Source organism: Monodelphis domestica, chromosome 3, assembly GCF_027887165.1.
Source record: "Monodelphis domestica isolate mMonDom1 chromosome 3, mMonDom1.pri, whole genome shotgun sequence".
Taxonomy (NCBI): domain Eukaryota; kingdom Metazoa; phylum Chordata; class Mammalia; order Didelphimorphia; family Didelphidae; genus Monodelphis; species Monodelphis domestica.
In genome coordinates, this window is record NC_077229.1 from 519,518,559 (window position 1) to 519,538,269 (window position 19,711).

The 19,711-nt window shown below is 52.2% G+C and overlaps 1 protein-coding gene across 3 annotated transcripts; it reads left to right on the plus strand.

Moving 5' to 3' along the window:
- Nucleotides 1-89: 89 nt before the first annotated feature.
- On the plus strand, nucleotides 90-19,337 carry MARVELD2 (MARVEL domain containing 2). Of its 3 annotated transcripts, none has more exons than XM_056824937.1 (7): nucleotides 90-323; nucleotides 3,424-4,530; nucleotides 7,074-7,109; nucleotides 10,363-10,505; nucleotides 10,730-10,901; nucleotides 15,588-15,638; nucleotides 17,644-19,337. In XM_056824937.1, exons 2-7 carry the CDS (start codon nucleotides 3,439-3,441, stop codon nucleotides 17,764-17,766), a joined length of 1,617 nt encoding a protein of 538 aa, XP_056680915.1. In that variant the 5' UTR covers nucleotides 90-323; nucleotides 3,424-3,438; the 3' UTR covers nucleotides 17,767-19,337. The 3 variants fall into 3 exon arrangements, with proteins under 3 accessions (XP_056680915.1, XP_056680916.1, XP_056680917.1); XM_056824938.1 differs by lacking the exon at nucleotides 90-323 and adding an exon at nucleotides 382-517; XM_056824939.1 differs by lacking the exon at nucleotides 90-323 and having other exon boundaries at nucleotides 2,919-4,530.
- The last annotated feature ends 374 nt before the right edge of the window (nucleotides 19,338-19,711 follow it).

The window sequence follows — 19,711 nt, forward strand, 5'->3', positions numbered from 1 at the left end:
AGCAGTGGTTCCTGGCCCGCCCCTCCAAGATCTCTGCCCTTTGGCTTCCCCTGGGCGGTTTGGAGCGGGGTGGGTCCGTTCCTGTCCTTTCATTCTCCCCTGCCAACCCAGGGGACGCCTTCCCCCCACGCCCTCTTTGTGAACTGTTTCCTGGAGCCTTTTTGCCCGGGAGTGGGCAGGCCTAGGGGGATAACCCTGGGAGTTGGGCTGGACCACCCCCCACCTGCGCCCAGGGCACTTCCGGCCCGGAGGCGGAGGACGTCAACTCTCCTGGCCCCGCCCCGGGAGCCTTGCCTGGAGTTTCTGGTTCCCAGCCAGCACAGGTGAGTTTCCTATTAGGGCGTGGTGAGAGTGGCGGGCGGGCCACGTGACCCTGGAGCACCCTAAAGCCGCGGGGAGGGGACGCACGCGGGCGGGGGAGGGAACCAGGTGTGTGCTGGGCTGGCCCAGCCTCGAACCCGGGATTGTCGCTTTCCACCCCCTGTCGCCGCTGTCCCGCTACGGAGCCACCGGCGCGGTAAGTGGAGAGGCGGGGGAAGCCGAGGGGCGGTGGCAGCTTCCGGAGGTCTCTGAGAGACCCTGAACCAAAGGAGCCACTCCTAAGCACCCGCGCGCCCGGCCCGGAGAGGGCAGGGGCAGGACACGAAACACTCCCCTGGGAACCGGCAGCTCCCTAACTTGGAGTGGACAAGGACGGGGCTTCCAGCTTGACTCCGGCCCCCCTCCAGCTAAGAAGGGTCGGTCCGGGGCAGCACCGCCTCCCAGCGGCAAAAACCCGGCCCCTAAATGGTTAATAGTCACTTTCAAGTGTAGGTTAACGCGCCCCCCCCTCCCCCCCCCGGAGCCCCGAGACCCGCTGCTCCAGATTAGGGGGAGGAAGGAGCTGGACTAAGTATGGCTGATCGCAGTGGTTCAGAAATGAGGCTGCCTGAGGGCAGACCTGCTCAGGAATGCTGACTACAGGTGTTCAGGCTCAGTTATTTGTTTGGAATAGAAGCAGCATGATGTAATGGGCTCAGGATCTGGGCTCCAAGTCTGTCGGGGTCTGAGATGTATGACCTTAAGCCAGTCACTTGACTTCTCTGGGGCTTCCAGTTCCTCAGCCGCACAAAAGAGAATGGACTTTTTGGCTCCCCAAACGCTTTCATGTAGACTATCGCTGTGCAATTTTTAGAGTTTTAGTCATTAAAGGGGCTCAGTTTTGTTATTATTACATAATAATTCTAAAAACGCATCGTTTTGAGCCAGCAGATCCCTAAAAGGCTTTGATTGTTCCCTGACCAAAGTTGTAGATCCATTGGACCGTCCCGGCCCCGCACATTCTCTGGCTATATTTAAACTGACTGAAGTCTGGATCTGTCTTTGCCATTTGAGGGGACGGAGGCAGGCTGCCTTGTGAGATCCACTTAAACCAATTGTCCGTTCTGAGGAGACCCGAACACTTGGAGAACCAAACAAAGGCCAGGAAACAAGCCCACCTGCTCCTGGATGCTGAACCTGTTTTTAAAAACACTCAGCTGCAAGCTTGAATCCAAACCTTAAAAACTTTGCAACTGGAACCCTGCAGTCGTCCTTGAGCCCACCTGAATGGAATCAGTTGTTGGGAGTCCTTAGGAAGTAAATGGAGTCCACACATTTAAGAAATGAAGGAGCTCTCCACTAGCTACTATCATGAAATAGACGGATTGATGGTTTAATTCACTGTTCCACAGTTCTCTTCCTGTCAGTGATGTCAGACCGCTCCTTCTCATCTCTGGGCTTCACTTTTCCTCCTGTCAGATGAGGAAGTTAAACCCTAGAGCTTCAAGGCTTTGTAGTATTAATTCTATTAGGGCGTTATTGACCAGGCACCGGTACTAGGTGGAATTGAGTAGTAACCCCTTTGGTTTAGGGGCAGCATAACAGCAAATTCAATCACTGGCAGTGTAAAATGATTAATGGCCTTTTCTTTAACCTTTGTGAATTGTATAGCAGCTAATGGAGCAATGTGTCTTTTATGCATTCCCAAAGAACTCACTTGATACTTGAGATGGGGAAAACTGAAATCTCTTATCCTAGGTATTATTTCGGCAAACTATTTCCTTATTCTGAGGATTCAGATGATTAATTGCAATCAAGAAATGTATTTAAAATAATCCACTTTGGAATTGATCATAAGCCCCGAGACAGGGGAGGGAAAGAACATGAATCATGTAACCATGGAAAAATATTCTTATTTAATTAATTTTTTTAAAAATAAAGCTTCCTTTGGGCAAAGCAAAAAATAAATTAAATAATTCACTTTATAATTAAAAAAAAAACACCATAACTTCTGCCTTAGAATGGATACTAAGTATTGATTCCAAGGCAGAGCAGAAAAGACTAGGCAATGGAGGTTAGGTGACTTGCCCAGGGTCACACAGCTAGGACGTATTCAGGGTCACATTTTGAACCCAGAACCTCTTGTCTCCAGACCTTGCTCTCAATCTACTGGGCCACCTAGCTCCCTCCACTTCATAACTTTTATGGCATCTTGCAAACAAGGAACTTAAGTGCTGATTTTATGAATTCTTCCAGTTGATTCCTGAAATGCATTTTCCGGTTTAAATAGAGCAAAAGGTCTATTCTTGAAGATCACCCAAAAGTTATTAAAGTAAAGCACTTTTGGAGTTATACTCCCTTTTCCCAGGTTAAACACAGCCCCATTGTTCTGAACTTCAGGATAGGGAACAAGGTTTATATTTTTTTAATTGTATGATTTTGATTGAAGTGCTTTTTTTAATGCTTTTTAGTTATGACCATTTTATTTTGAGGTGTTTTATCAAGGATTCAGTTTTGAAAATCCATATTGTCAAATATTTCTCTTTCCTGTTTTATACTGACCATTTATGCTATTATTTTCAACCTAGGTTTTTTTTTTTTTCGAGGAGTTCCCCTAATGAACTTTCTTAATTAAGACAAAATTGATTCCTTGTACTAAGAATAGCCTCCCAATTTGGTCTGAAGGAAATGTGAGCCACTTGAAAAGAGTATTGTTTCCTGACTCATCAAATTACTGATAGAATCATACTCTCAACATCTTGTTTCACCATCTGAGAACAGAAGTTTATTTGTGGTTTCTTATTAAAATAGTATTTAAAGCTTTTATCTGAAATAGCTTTTCATTTTTTACAATAATGTGTACAGAGGGCTTTTTAAATCTAATTTACAGAGAACAAGGATGCAAATAAATATGTCGTTATATTTTGGAATTTAGAACTAGTTTTAACATTTGGACATTAAATTTGCATCTGGGGTTGTCTCTGTTTCCTAGCATTGCTTAAACAGGCAGTTCTGATGATTAGAAACTCGGTTTAGAATTATGGCTACCGCTTGTGTACGAGAAAGGGATACGCCAAAGGAGAGCATCACTGCATAATGTGTGACTTTAATTTTCTGAAATAGGCGTGAGAATCACAAATGTCGTCCAATGGCTCCGTGCCTGCGAGATCCAGGAACCTGGGGAAGACTTACGACTCCTCCTATCGAGATGGTACGCTGCAGAGCCTTCGAGACAGTGAGTTAGCCGTGAGTGCGGATCCTCTGCCGCCTCCACCTCTCCCCTTACAGCCACCGTTTGGGCCCGACTTGAACTCCAGTGACCCAGAAGAACCGGCTCTGGCCCCAGACATCAAGCCCGTCAGGAGGTTTGTTCCGGACTCTTGGAAGAACTTCTTCAAGGGGAGGAGAAATGACCCAGAGTGGGACCAGCCCTTGTCTGAGGTGAGGTATATCTCCGACGGCGTTGAGTGCTCCCCGCCAGCCTCCCCAGGAAGGTCCACCGAAGATCCGTCCCGAGAGCCCCGGAGAGAAGCGGACGCCTTCCTGCCTCCGGACCTGTACGGCTCTCTGGGGCGGCCCACGCCCACAGCGCTGACGTACAGCGAGAAGGTGGAGGAGTACCACCAGAGGTACTCGTACATGAAGTCCTGGGCCGGCCTGCTCCGGCTCCTGGGGGTCGTGGAGCTGCTCTTGGGCGCTGGCGTGTTCGCGTGCGTCACGGCCTACATACACAAGGACAACGAGTGGTACAACCTGTTCGGATACTCGCAGCCCTACGCCATGGGTGCCGCGGGGGGCCTGGGCGGCGCCTACGGAGGCTACTACTACAGCGGCCCCAAGACCCCCTTCGTGCTCGTCGTGGCCGGCCTCGCCTGGGTGGTCACCGTCATCCTCCTCGTTCTGGGCATGTCCATGTATTACCGCACCATCCTCCTGGACGCCGGCTGGTGGCCTCTGACCGAGTTCGGGATCAACGTCGCCCTCTTCGTCTTGTACATGGCCGCCGCCATCGTCTACGTCAACGACACCAATCGGGGCGGCCTCTGCTATTACCCTCTGTTCAACACGCCCCTGAACGCCTCCTTCTGCCGAGTCGAAGGAGGGCAGATCGCGGCCATGATCTTCCTGTTCGTCACCATGATCGTGTATCTCATCGGTGCCGTCGTTTGCCTGAAGTTGTGGCGGCACGAAGCCGCCCGGAGGCACCGAGAGTACGCCGAGCAGCCAGGGGTAAGTCTTTGGCTTGTCTTTGAGCTTTCCATAAACAGTCCCACGTGTTTAACCCTCACCTTCCGCCTTACAATCAATCCTGTGTGTTGCTCCAAGGCAGAAGAGCGCTAAGGGCGAGGCCGTGGGGGACTAGTGACTTGCCCAGGGTCACCCCGCTGGGAAGGGTCTGAGGTCAGATTTGAATCCAGGCCTCCCGCCTCTAGGCCTGGCTCTCCCTCCACGGAGCCACCCGGCTGCCCCCAACAGTCCTGAATACGTGGTTTGTCTTCTGAATCATGATGTGTCGATGTTTGAGGTGCAGTGAGGTGGCTAACTTGACTGTCGTCCTGGAGATTTCTGCCAGGTTTGAATCTATGAACCGACAGCTAATTCACATTCAGAAGATTCTCCTTTTGTTCCTTGATGTCCGTCACATTCTGCAGAAGTGCCGTGAGGCGCTGAGTTGTTGGACAGCTAAAATTTCATGAAACGGTTTATTTACGGAAACAAAATGGCAGCTGCCAAGTCTGAAATACGTTCTTTTAAAATCATTGGGGGGGGGCTCCGTGGAGGGAGAGCCAGGCCTAGAGGCGGGAGGTCCTGGGTTCTAATCTGGCCTCAGACCCTTCCCAGCGGGGTGACCCTGGGCAAGTCACTTGACCCCCATGGCCTTGCCCTGACCGCTCTCTGCCTTGGAGCCAATGCACAGGACTGACTCCAAGCCGGAAGGGGAGGGTTAACAAAAAGTCATTCAACTACCTGCGTTCATTATCAGACATCAAGAAAGTACCTGCTTGGCCATCGGGGCCTTTTTTTAACAGAAAATGAAGTGAATGACCAAAGCGGACCAGGGCAGAACCGTGATGGGCGCTTTGGGGTGTGTTTGGAGGCGTGTTTAGAGGGCTTTCCGGTGCCAGTGGAAGGCGTCGAGGAGAGGGACACCTGCGATTCGCGCCTTCCCCAGGCGTCTAAAGGAACAGGGTCAGGTTGAGCAGGAGCCGCCGTGCAGGGCGCACGAGGGCCGGTGCGAGTTGCTGGGGGGCTGGCGCTCACACCCCCCCCCCTTGCGCTTTATCTTGGCACCCACATCCAGAAGGCAAAAATCCGGTCTTGGAGACAAACACAGAGAGCAGTGACTTGCCCAAGGTCACACAGAGGCTTGGCGCAGCGGCCATCCGCGTCTCCGAACAGCCGGGGAAGGACTCTCCAACCCCGCACTCTTGGAGGCTCGGACACGCATGCTGTAGCAGCTTTGGGGGCGGAGCTGCCCAGGCGGGAGTCGGCCAGGCTGGCCTCAGACACGTCCTGGTCGGATGTCCTGCGCACGTCGCCTAACCCTGTTTTGCCTCAGTTTCCCCCTCTGTCAGAGGGGCCGGAGAAGGAAGCGGCAAATCATGGTCGTACTCTTGCCCAGAACGCCCCAAGTGGGGTCACAGAGAGCCGGGCGCGACTTAAGCGATGAAACAACCGCTCACGTTTGCGTTGCTGCGGGCAAGGAAAGGCCTGGAGTTTTTAGGGCTGTCGGGCTCCCGCCGGTCAGACAGCCCAGCTCTCCGTGGTCACGGAAGCTAGCCAGCCTCGCGCAGAGATCCGGAGTGACCTGCAGTGACCCTGCGGGGCGGCGGCCTGCCAGCATCCTCACTCGCCGACTCAGCGCTTCCCTCAAGGGGCCAGGAAGCTCCCCTGCCCAGGCCTAAGGCAGGAACGGTTGTCACGTGCAATGGAGCCCTTGTGGAGGCTCTGAACCGGTGTCGGCGTCCCCAGAGAATCCACTGGCCTTAAACCGGAAAGAGGAGCCCGGGGTCGCGGGGTCAGCGCGCAGCCTCAGCCCGAGGGAGTCGCGCTGCCCCTCCCAGTGTCCTCCTCAGCCAGGAAGAAGAGCTCCCAGGCCAGAAAGGGCCCGCCGGGAGTTGCTGCTTCGCCTACTCACATTGCTGGCCAACTGAACCGGCAAGGACCAGCCAGCCTGCCCGAGGCGTCTGGGCTGCCCCTCCCCACCGCCACTCCAGGGAACTGGAGGCCGCCCTCCTTCACTCACTTGGCTCAGCTCTCCGCAGCTCGCGGCTGCTGGGCTCCTGGCGCCCTCTGTCTAGTGTTTAGCCTTCCCACGTCCACTCTGCTCGTGTTCCTGAGTGGGCCGTACCCTGCCTTGGCCCCCCTCGGTGGAGCTGTGCCCTGCCTGGCCTCCGCCCCCGACGGAGGGCCAGTGCTTTGTGCGCAGACTCTGCCTCTGGGTGGGTGGCCCTAGGACTCCGCGCTTGCGCCTCGTGGGTGCCTTTTAAAGCAGTCCGCAGCAGAGCCTCCATGGGCTCGGTCAGGAGCCGCTACTCTCTCCTCCTGGTCCAGAAGCGGCAACTCGGAATTCGGTTGGAAAGCAGTGAATAAGATGCAACACAGTCGTACTAACTTGTGGCGCTCTGGTCGGGGCGCAGCCAGCAGGGGTCCGTCTCGCTTGAGCTTGCCTCGGCGAGCCCAGTGTGAGTAACTGAACGTCAAGCGCCGCCATTCAGAGTGTCTTAGAGAACGGCTTATGTGGAAATTGACTGTTGCTCTTTTGTTTTCAGATCGGCGAGCCCTGCTTTCCATCTAAAAGGACAACGGTAAGTTCGCTTTCATGTCGCTGTGTGGCGGGAGCTGGGGAACTTCTACGATGCCTCTTTTAAAAAGGCATCTCCTGCGTGGCAAAGACCAAAGCTTATATGTGTATGCTTATATGTAGTATAGAAGATGCACTCGTATTCTCACGGTGATGGAAGTACTTATATACAGTACAGAATATATACTCGGTTTTTATTTTTTTAGTTTTTAAAACATTTTATTTGTTATTCCTTGGAAACATCATTTTCTTCCCCCCCACCCCGACCCTTCCCCTAGCTGACTCCTGATTCGTCTGGGTATCACATGTGTCCTTGCTCTGAACCCATTTCCTTAGTTCGTCTTTGCATTAGAGTGTTCATTTAGAGTCTCTCCTCAGTCGTATCCCCTCCACCCCTGTAGTCAAGCAGTTGCTTTTCCTCGGTGTTTTTACTCCCACAGTTTATCCTCTGCTTGTGGATAGTGTTTGTTAGATCCCTGCAGATTGTTCAGGATCACTGCATTGCCACTAATGGAGAAGTCCGTTACATTCAATTGTGCTACAATGTATCCGTCTCTGTGTACAGTGTTCTCCTGGTTCTGCTCCTCTCGCTCTGCATCACTTCCTGGAGGTCCTCCCAGTTCACATGGAATCCCTCCAGTTAATCATTCCTTTGAACACAATAGTATTCCATCACCAACATATAGAATATACGCTCCTATTCTCACAGTGATGGAAGTGTTTGCCCATACCCGCTATGTGTTTAACTGTGAGGCCATTTCCTCCGAGGACGGGGCTGGATCAGTTTCATTCGACCTGGTCAGATGTCTTGTTGCAATCCCGTGACTAAATATTCTCCAGACTAACAATCCAGAGACCTCATGTGAAAAGGGAACCATTTTTGTCTGTCATGAACCCCTCCCGGTTCCTGTTAATCTTCAAATCTTCTTCTGCTTGCTGGAGAACCATCTCTTTAATAATGGAGGATTTTTCTAAAAACACTCGTTATCGTGGATCCAGACCCAACACAAATCCCCCTTTTTTTTTTCAGTTACCCATAGAAGCCATTTTTGATCATCGTTTTCTGATATAATGGCAGGCTGAGGCCCCAGGAGGCAGTGCCAGACCTGGTGACCAGAGGAGAGCCCGGCTCAGGCAGGGCTTTCCAGGCCCCTCCACCACCCCGGAGAGGGGGCAGCGGAGGGCAGGAGGGCAGCTGTTCTCCCCCTGACTCGGCTGTTTGTCCTTCTAGCACTCGAGTTTGCCAGCGACTCTCTTGGTATAGTCACACGCAGCTAGCAATAGCACAGACTGCACGCCATCAAGAGCTCCTGGCAGTCAGCCCAGTGAAAGCTTTGCGCCCCTTCTCAGAATAATGTTCTTCAAATGAGTAAAACACACACAAAGGAAATCGATTCTATGGACACAGTTAGCAAATTGTGTTTTTGAAAAGCTGCCTTCTAGATCTGCGGCTCCCATTCTAAGGGGGAGCCAAATTGCCCAGGAGATAGAGCCCCGGCCTAGAAACCAAGCCCTGGGGTCAGATGATACAGCCGCTTCCTAGCTGTGTGACCCTGGGCAAGTCATGGCCTGGCCCTTCCTGCTCTTCTTCCTTAGTAATGATTCCAAGACACCAGGCGGAAGGAGCTTAAAAAGCGAACCTCAGCTCCAACTGCTCCCTAATGTCCCTGCTCCCTCCATTGCTGCCCTTGGCCTCTGTCTGTTCTTGACAGTTTCCTTGGGTTCAGCCTTCCTTGTCAGGGACCCAGAAAATCTGTCAAAGTCGTCATTCGCTCTAGATTAAAAACTCCTTTGGAGAACAGTGTACACAGAGGCACAGTCGAATGTAACAGACATCTCTACTAGCAGCTATGCAGTGATCCAGAGCTATTCAGAGGGACCTGTGAGAAAGATGCTATCCACATCCAGAGGAAGAACTGTGGGAGCGGAAACACAGAAGAAAAACAACTGCTCTATCACATGGGTCGAAGGGATATGACTGGGAAAGTGGGCTCTAAAGGATCACCCAGGTGCAAAAATTAATAATATGGAAATGGGTCTTGATCAGTGACACATTTGGGAAAGAACATGAGTCTTGTAACCATGGAAAAATATTCTAAATTATCTAATTAAATTTTTTTAAAAAGCTCCTTTTGTTTCAAATGGAAGCTTCTTTTTTCAGCCATTATTCAGCAGTTAAACTCAGCCAGAGTTTTCTCATTTTAAGATGGATTCTGTTGTGAGATCAATAAGATAATGTGTGTAAAGCATTTTGCAAATCTTAAAGCATTATCTAAGTCCCAGCCATTATTGTTATTTTACATCAAACTAATTTTGCCAGCCAAGATCATTTCATCCCGTCGTATTCTTTTTCTAAATGCACCATTAATAAAACACCCCACTTGGCCCTTCAAACTCTAGTACTAAGCCATCATCATCAGTCTGCTTTGGATGGGGGAAGAGTCTGTCCTGTCCTCACCCACTCTTATCCTGGTCCCATCTACAGCCACCGTGTCGCCTTCTCACAGTCACATGCCTCCATTCCATTTCAACACGTTAACGGAGCCATCATTTTGACCTAGAGAGTCCCAACATTGTTTTATAACACATAAATGCTTACTATCCAGCGTCTTGTTACATTTCTCTTTTTTAAACCTTTACTTTCTGTCTTAGTAAGAACTCTTAAGACAAGAGGGGCAAGAGTGAGACTAACAGAATTAAGGGACTTGCCCAGGGTCACCCAGGTAGAAAGTGTCTGAGGTCACATTTGAACCCAAATTCCCCCAATTCTATTGTTATGTGTCCTTCCCTCAGAAGACAGAAGCTGTACATAATCCAACACATACCCTCTTTGACCGGTGACGAGTCATTTTTTTGCATCTAGATAACGTAGTCACGTCTCAAGGCCCGGGACCATGTACTCTGTCATTTTCATGTTTAATCTTGGAAACTACCTCAGATCGTTTTGGCGGTAGGCAAGATAGAAATCTTACACACTTTTAAAGATTAGCTACGACGTCCACCCCCTCTACCACCATAGTTATTGGTAGAGAGTGGATGGTTTCTGGCCCAATGAAGTCTCACTAAATTTAACGTATATAAGTCTGTGTTAACAATACTCCAGATTCTGTTCTCAGGCAAATGAACTTAGTTGCTAAGTGAGTGATGTAGCATAACTTTTCCCCCTCTGCCTTTCCTTTAAGTTTTCTGCTGAAAATGTTTTCTGCCTTCAGTGCTCTTTTCTTTAAAGAAAGCACTTTTTATCATCTTAATTTCAGCATGAAACGCCTACTAGTGATGAGAGACCAAGAGACTCAGAAGTTAAAGAATTGAGAGCAACAAAAATAAAGCCTGAACTGCTCAGCGGACATATCCCATCAGGACACATTCCCAAGCCCATAGTGATGCCAGATTATGTAGCGTGAGTACACTTTCTGAACGTACGAAGGATTTCTTTCATTAGAATTGTGCTACTTTCCATTGGGGGGGTTTCCTTTTCTTCTCCACAATTTTTTCCTGATTTAGATATTCATTATCTCTGGGTTTAAGATACAGAAATAGCCATTTTCAACGCACAGGCCAGACCTACAGTCTTAATGTGTCTTCTTGTCAGTTTACGTATTCGTGTTTGCTTTTTCCCTTTAGGAAGTACCCCGCCATTCAGTCAGACGACGAACGAGAACGCTATAAAGCTGTGTTCCAAGACCAGTTTTCCGAGTATAAAGAGCTGTCTGCGGAAGTCCAGGCGGTCCTCAGGAAGTTTGACGAGCTAGATGCGGTGATGAGCAAATTGCCCCATCACTCAGAGAGCAGACAGGTAAGTAAGGACCTCTTTCTGCATAGGAGGGAGATTCGACGGCCCGCCATTTGTGATAGGTCACACGCTATTACTTTGGCGGGGGGAGAGACGATCCATGGTGCTCTGAAGAGGAAACTGGTGATTGTGGCCTGTGCCACCCTGGACAAGTCATTTCACTTGGATGGCCTCGCCCTTACACAGTATTGATGCCAACCTAGAAGATGGGTTTAACAGTGTATTCAAATCACACTTAGAACGTACCACGTCTAGTTCCGTCCTCTGAGGTTTAAGAAAGTCTTGAATTTTAGGGGGTTCGTGGTCCAGATCGGTCTCCAGACTACATTGTAAGGTCCATGGCAAGATCAGCCGCAAAGTCAAGTCTGTTCTAATGTTTTTATCATAAAATTATCCAACTTAATTCACATTCAATTTTGTATTTAATTAAATTGCAAGAATATTCCAGCATTCAAAGTATTCTACCCCTGCTGGCACTGTGTGAGATACAAAGAATAAGCAGCTGATGGTCCACAGGGGGAGAGAGAAAACTTGTCCCCACATGACTGTGTAAAAAATAAAATCTAATACGTCCATGAGAAGGAAACGCAGTCATGTGAGAACTGAGAGAGAGAGAGAGGAGAGAGAGGGAGAGAGAGAGAGAGAGAGACAGAGAGAGAGATAGAGAGAGAGACAGAGAGAGGGAGAGAGAGAGAGGGAGAGGGGGAGAGAGACAGAGACAGAGAGAGAGGGAGGGAGGGAGAGAGGAAGGGAGGGAGAGAGGGAGAGAGGGGGAGAGAGAGAGAGAGAGAGAGAGAGAGAGAGAGAGAGAGAGAGAGAGAGAGAGAGAGAGAGAGAGAAGATCACGCTCATTTGTGGGTGAAGCCAAAAGGTTTAAAGAGATCTTAAGGTGCAACATATAGGCTGGACCTTAAAGATCGCAGTTGATGGGAATTGGGTGGGCAATGAGTGAGCCGTCTGGTCACCGGGAATTCTCCAAACAGATGCCAAGATAAGACAGTGTAGATTCAGAGGGCAGTGAATGATCCAAGCAGTCAACTAGCATTTATTTGATGCCTCCTTTGGGTCAGGGACTGTGCTTTGTCCCAGGGCCACAAAGACTGGAAGGAAACAGCCCTGCCCTGGCAGAGTTTAGGTTCTACTAGAGAAGAAAACTTCAAAAGTGTGGAAAGTGAGTGCCAGAAGATGGAGTTTGGGGAAAAGTACCAGTGGAGAGAAGGAGGAGAAAAGGGGGAGAAAGAGGAGGAATGGGGAGGAGGAGGAGAAAAGGGGAGAAGGAGGAGGAATGGGGAGGAGGAGGAGAAAAGGGGAGAAGGAGGAGGAATGGGGAGGAGGAGGAGAAAAGGGGAGAAGGAGGAGGAATGGGGAGGAGGAGGAGAAAAGGGGAGAAAGAGGAGGAAAGGGGAGGAGGAGGAGGAAAGGGGAGAAGGAGAAGGAAAGGGGAGAAGGGGGAGGAATGGGGAGAAGGAGGAGGAAAGGGGAGGAGGAGAAGGAAAGAGGAGGAAGAGGAAGAAAGGGGAGAAGGAGAAGGAAAGGGGAGGAGGAGGAGGAAAGGGCTCGCGTAGGAGGTGATGTTGGAGCTGAGTCCTTCAAGCCAAGTAGGAATTGTGAAGCGGGAAGGAGCAGGGCTGCCTTCCAGGGGCGCAGAAGTAGTGTGGCGTCCCTTTGTGTAGGTACAGCCTCCTGAGCAGCCTCCCCACCGGGCTTGGGCCCAGGATAGGTCGAGGCCAATTGGGAACGTGGTTGTTCCTAACCTGATTGTGGGCCAAGATGAGGCATTCTTGTTTCGGCGGTAATGAGAGAACACCAGACAGGACTGGCGTGTGTGACAGAGAGGGGAGGAGGGCTCCATCGTGGAGCTGGACAAAGACTGAAAGCAGAGGCTGAGGCTCTGCTCCATGACTATATAATGTCTGCAGAAGTGGGAAATAGTATGGAGTTAGTGACGATCGCCGACACAAAAAGAAGAACAATCAGGGAAGTCTTTTCAGAGTCCAAAGGAGGGTGCATCGAGAGCGGAGCTAGAGACGGGACGGCCTGGGTTCAAATCTAGCCTCCAGCCCTCTCTAGCCACGCGGCCCTACGTAAATCCTTCAACCCCCACTGCCTCGCCCTTCCTGCTCTTGGGTTAAAAAAGATACACGGAAGAGAAGAAGGAGGTTCAGAAAGGAGCAGACCACGGAGGGCCGTTTTGTTAAGGCCAAAGAATCCTTTTTTCTTTTCTTTTTAAGCAGTTTGGCGGACAAAAGCTCCTGGATCCTGTGTAGGGCTGACCACTACCTCAGTAACATGGGATTAGACCGCTTTACACTCCCGGGGAGGCTCAGAGGCTTTTGCAGCAGCTAAGACTAGACAGAGCCCTGCAGGCACGGGTAGTTCTTGATTATGTCTGTATTGGCTAGGCGGGAAAGGCGGGAATTCTTCTACAAGAGCAGAAAGAATCATATTAAGGAAATGCTCTCATTTTGGAGGCTCTTCCGCCAAGCAAACAATAGATCCATGGACTTTTTAAGTTACTTAGTACTTCATTAGGGCCTTCATTTCCTCGTGGGCATCTACACTTGCTGGTGGAGATCACGCTTTACCCCTACCTTCTTGGGAGTTGTTAGTCATCTTCAGTCCTTTCTGTGACCTCATTTGGACTTTTCTTGACAAAAATATTGGTTCACCATTTCCTTCTGTAAATGGAGACAGATACTACAGTGAAGTGACTTGCCCAGGGTCACACCCCCAGGAAGTGTCTGAGACTGGATTTGAACTCAAGATGAGGCTTCCTGTCTCCAGGCATTGTGGGGCCACCTAGCGGCCCTCTGGGGGGATCCTCCAATAACGCTTCCTTTGGTGGGCTCCGGAGCAGCCCTGTGCATGTCTTTGACCCCACAAACATTGTACACTGACACCTGGGGTGGGGCATGAAGGCCTGATCTCAAGGCTGTGCCAGGAGCATGGAGCTCCGGAGGGCGAGATACTTCCCTGGGAAATGACTCTCGGAAAGGAGCCCGGCCTCCGCCAGGCATTCAGAAGTGGGACAGTGCTGGTGCCCGCAGGAGGAGCTCAGGGGGTGCAGTGTCTTCCCAGATCACCACCAGATGTGAGAGACAGAGCCGACGTCAGGCACGCTGAAGGAAGCCGGCCAGGAGGAGCTGAGCAGAAAGGGGGGAGGGCAACAAGTATTCTGTGAGCAGCCACACAAGGTAGGCTGCAGATCGCCCATGGTGGCTAGAGGCGTGCACATTCCGTCCTAACGGTCAGCCCCTGAGAGGCAGAACTGGGGAACACTGAGGGGGCTTTTTAAATCCTTACTTGCTGTCTCAGGAACAGTGAAGACAGGAGCAGGGGCCAAACCAGCAAGGTTAAGAGACCTACCCAGGAGCCAAAGTGAGCCATTGGCCGAGTCTAGATTTGAACCCAGGACCTTCCTCCATCAGGCCTGTTGCTTTGCCCCCTGAACCATCCAGCTGCCTCCTAATGCCACTGAAGTTTGAAAAGTGATCCCGGCTGGCCATCGTGTGCACAGAAGAGGATCTCCACATGGGCGCTTTACTGAAGAGGAAAGAAGGCCTCGTCGGAGGGTTCAGGGATGTGGAGAGCATTTTGCACCAGAGATCACGTGTGAAATGCCAAACGCATGGCTCCGTAGGGCAACATTTGTTGCTGCACTGAGTGGTGGCGGCGTCTCTGTCTAACAACTACAGTCGAGTCTGACAGGAGAGCTTAAACGTGGCAGCCTACCGGGGGCGCGTCTACCTAGACCGCCCGCCCCAGAGGCCAGGAGCGGCTCTTCTCTGAGACCTTGTAGCAGAAAAGATTCCAAATTTGGTGTTTTACCTGACAGAGTCATGCGGTGGGGGTGGGGACGTCCCTCCAGTGCTTGCATTATAGCCCTGATTAAAGCGTTTTTGATTCCAATTTCCAACTTTGAGGATGATGAGGATGTAAGCTGCAAAAGAAAGATCTTGGTCTAGCCGCACCCAGAGACAAGACCGGGAGCAGATGCCGATGCAGGGGGCCGGGCAGGGGGCTGGGCACGCCCGGGCAGGGGGCTGGGCAGGGGGCCGGGCAGGGGGCTGGGCAGGGGGCCGGGCAGAGGGCTGGGCAGGGGGCCGGGCAGGGGGCCGGGCAGAGGGCTGGGCACTGGCCGGGGGCTGGGCACTGGCTGGGCAGGGGGCCGGGCACTGGCTGGGCAGGGGGCCGGGCGGGGGGCTGGGCAGGGGGCCGGGCGGGGGGCTGGGCAGGGGGCCGGGCACTGGCTGGGCAGGGGGCCGGGTGGGGGGCTGGGCAGGGGGCTGGGCAGGGGGCCGGGCAGGGGGCTGGGCACTGGCCGGGCAGGGGGTTGGGAACTGGCTGGGCACTGGCCGGGGGCTGGGCACTGGCTGGGCAAGGGGCCGGGCAGGGGGCAGGGGGCCGGGCACTGGCCGGGGGCTGGGCACAGGCCGGGCAGGGGGCTGGGCACTGGCCGGGCAGGGGGCCGGGCACATTGTGGGATGAAGATAGGATTAGGGTTTCCTGTTGAAAGGCGGCTCTACTGGAAATGGGCTTTGAGCAGGGATACACGCATAGCCCAGTGGGGCTGGGGGCGGGGGGGGGGGGGAGAGCACGAATCCTGTAACGATGGGAAAATACCCTAAATGTTAAAAAAGGGCCAAGAAGAAGCGGTTCTCCTATTCAATCTTATAATTCTGTTTTTAGGAACATGAAAGAATTTCAAAAATCCTCCAAGAATTTCAGAAGAAAAAGCATGTGAGTAGATCTGTGAGTGGCCGCCGCTGTGGTTTCAGCGCCCCGAATGCCCCCCTGGCTTGGCTTTCCAAGCAAGCAGCGGCCGCGCGCCGGGCGCCCGAGTCCTTAGAACCAGACGGGGGGGGGGGGGGGGGGGGGAGGTGCAGGGCCGGCGCCCACGCGAGCCTGAGCGTCCTGCCGCTCCAGAGGACCTCTGGCGAGGTGCCGCCGGACTCCAGAGCAGGAGCGAGGAGCTTGAGTGCCCCTGGAAGCTGCTGCTTCCCTTTGGTTCCCTTCTCGCTGGGCCAGTAGAGAGTGGGTTCTGCGTGCTTCCGCCTTCACAGCCCTTAGACCTTTCACTTCAGTCTTAGAGTCAGTAGCACGTGTTGGTCCTGCGGCAAAAGGGAGGGGGGGGCCGTGAGGTTTAAGGGACGTGCCTGGCTACCCAGCTGGGAACGGTCTGAGGGCAGATCCGAACCCAGCACCTCCCACGTCGCTGAGGGGCCAGAAGGAAGGGAAGGACTATAGAACTGGGAAAAAGATGAGCGCCCTGGTGCTCGGACCCTCCTCCTCTGTCCTGCTTGATCTCATAGTACAGCACAGGGAAGCTTCGTGGGCTCTTTTTAGCTCTTCTTTGTGTCTTTATTTAGAAGTCGAATCGTCGTCCTATTCATTCGGGGCTCCCTCCATAGTCTCCCCAGGAGAGGGCCGGGATCCGTATTCCGCTGATGAAGAAACGCGGAATCAAGGGGGCTAATGACTTGTCCACAGTCATAACCAAGCAAAACCGGGGCCTCCACCCAGGCCTCCCGCCCCCCGATTCTCTGTTCTCCCCATTGGATCTCCGTCTTTAGAAGAGGCTGATGCCAAACAGTCCCGGGCAGAAACTGGCCTGTGTTAGGGGCAGTCGGACCCGGAAGGGCTTTTCTGCCCGCCATGCGATGGTGGCATTTGGCTGCTGTCGTCCCTCGCCTCGAGGAAGCCGGGCGGGTGTCTGACCTTTGTGACAAGGAAATCACTTTAAAAGACTGATATATATTAATTTAAGGTCGCCAAGGAATTCAGCTAAGTAATTCCTAAATGAAAACTCAAGTCAGCCGTCAGCCTTTTATAGAGTTTAATTACAAACAGGAGGAAGACAGGAATTAGAGATAGAGAGAGGGAGAGAGAAAGGGGAGAGAAGGGAATAGGGCTTAAATACCCCTTCTGTTTAGGCTGGGCCAAAAGGCCCAAACCCTTAGATAGCTGAGGCAAAGAAAAGAGATCAGTCCCTATCACTCACGTGACCAAAATGGAGAAACAGTCTCAGGGGCCTCCACCTCCAGCTTCCTTCAGAGCGAGCTTCTCAGAGCACCTCTCCAACCACTCAGAGCCAAAACTCTCCAACCACCCCCCTCAGTCCTCAGACGCCTCTATCTTTAAGGAAACCATCCAAGTTCCCTCCCCTCAGTTCTCACATCTACCAATCACTGTCCATGTCTTCCCTGTGCCAATGGTGGCTCTAGCTTAACCCAGGACCGCCCAGAGGTCTGTGGCTTTGCACATGTCTGTTGAAGGTCATATTCTCAAATAATTAAATCTTGATCCTTTGCTACAGCCCTTCCTAAATCCTGTTACCCTGAGTAGGGTAGAGATTGAAATAATTAAATCTTGATCTGTGCTGCAGCCCTTCCTAAATCCTGTTAGGACTGAGTAGGGTGGAGATTGCAATTTCCAAGACTTGGTTCTGTCATTCCAAGTATCTCTATTGTATCAATTCTAAAATCAATCATGACTCAAAGAACTTCCTGTTCTATGCTTAAGCATAGGTCAAAGCCCTTTCCATTGTTCAGCAAAAGGTTTCTGTCCTAAAGTAATATTAAGAAGGGAGGAGGAGGAACCTCCCTTGTCAATGGGGTTCACATTCCAATAGACTATCACTAAGAAATTTTCCAAGTATGAAATTTCCCAATGGTGAAATTTCCAACATTTATAAGTTTAAGAAATTTTAAGGTTTACACCGTGAAACGCTTTGTGTCTCTTCCAGGATCCCGCCTTTCTGGAGAAGAAGGAGCGCTGTGAGTACCTGAAGAGTAAACTGTCCCACCTAAAGCAGAGAATCCAGGAGTACGATAAAGGGATGGACTGGAACATGCGAGGTTTCTCCTAACCCTTAGACAGAAATTGTTTTATGTGGAAACGTGCTCGATATTTATTTCCCGCCCCATCTTCACCGATTTCTGGATCCACGGAATTGGTTGCTATGGGAACCCGCCTCTGGCCTGGGCCCCGCCTCTCCGGCCTCCGATTCAGCGCGCCTTCCTTCAGAAGGAACTCGTCCCTGGGCTCTTTTCCAAAGAACGCTGGGCTGATGTCTCTTGTTAGGACGGAATAGCAGCCCCGATGGGGAAGCCGCCCGCGCGGTGGCCCCCAGAGGAGGGACGTTTCCCTATTCAGAGTCGCCGTCTGCTTCCGCGGCTGCCGGAAATCGCAGGCTTCCTTGTTCTGCAGTGGTGCGTTTCCCCTCTTTGCCCAGCTGGCCAGACCGAGAGCACGGCCGGAGCCTGTCTGCAGGGATGGCCACGTGGGAGGCCCCTCACAGGCGCCGCCTTCCAGCCAATGGAGGAGCTGCTCCTCAGACGCGGCCCATCCCGGACATGCGCTTCCCCCTCATCCTGGCCCCTTGGAATCCTCAGGTTTATGGACCAGTTTGGGGCACCGTCCCCTTGACCAGCAAGCTGAAGGTCTTCTCTCCCCCCACAGATACCCTACAGCAGTCCAAACTCTGTATCTTCTGTCTTCGCGTCAGTTCTAAGGAGGGCCAGGCAATGGGGCTAAGTGACTTGTCCAGGGTCACCCCGCTAGGAAGTGTCTGAGGCCAGACTTGAACCCAGGACCTCCACTGTACGGCCTCGCAACCCCTCGAGTGCTTTTTCTGACCCTTCCTTTCGCCCCATCGTGTTCTCCCTTGTAGTACATTTCATCGGTGTATGTGTTGCCTTCTGCCCGTCCTTCTCTGCCCCCATCTCCGGCCCCGACCCCACCGAGTCCAGCGCCTCGGCTGTAGTGGGCGCTTCATAGATGTTAGTCATTGAATGCCAGGGACGTGTGGCAGTCGGTCCTCCCGGTTCGGGCCCCCTGTGGCCCTCTGGGCGCCGTAGGGTGGGAGCCCGGGGGACTACTTCGCCCTTCGGGAGAGTCCGGTCCGGAATTTCCCCTCAGCCAGGGCCTCGCAGCCAGTCACGGCCCTGCTTCTCTTCAGACGCGCGTACGTTACACCCTTCACGGGCAGAACGAAATAAAGCGTACAGAAAACAACGCTCGGCCTGTGACAGCCCTGTCGAGGCACCCGCGGGGGCTCGTGGGAGTCGTCGGTGCTGAAGCCGCTTCCTGCGCGCGCGCGGGGTGAAAGCCCTGAAGAGCCCGGGCTGAGCGCGATGTCTCTCCGAGTGGACCCTTCAGCTTGCGCTTTGAGCGTTCAGGCTCTCTGCTGGGAGAAAACAGGCCTCGGAAGCGGCCCCCACGAGCCTCCTTTCTCGTGACGACGGAGCCGCCCGGAATGCTTCTCTGTCCATACTCTGTTTGATGTGACCGTGAGATCATAAGACCTAGGAAAACCCACTCGAGATCCTATTACAGCTGTAAAGAGAACCTCTGGACGTCTGTGTTACTTTTGTGGCTGTTTTACACGTCGGGCCTCAGGCTATTAAATGCTGGTGGTGTGTTATGTGTTTCTTTTCAGTTTGTCTGGAACGTTTGCTCATTGGCCAGGCGGCTACTTGGAACCAGAGAAGAAAGCACCGAGTGTGTGGGTGCCCCTAAGATCACCGCGTGTCTGCTGGCCCCCTTCATTGTAGGGAGCTACTGGTCAGTCGCCTTCTGCTCACTGATAAGGTTCCTCAGGAATGCATATCCCACGTCTACAGCAATAAGTTCTATTTCTCACCCTCACTTTTCAGTTTTCCAACTTACAAGTTAAAATACACGATAACATATCAATAGTAACGGCCCCAAGCAGCAGGCAGGTAGTGCAATGGATAGAGCACCAGGTCTAGAGTAAAGAGGATCGAGGTTCAAGTCTGACCTCAGACACTTCCCAACTGGGTGACCCTGGG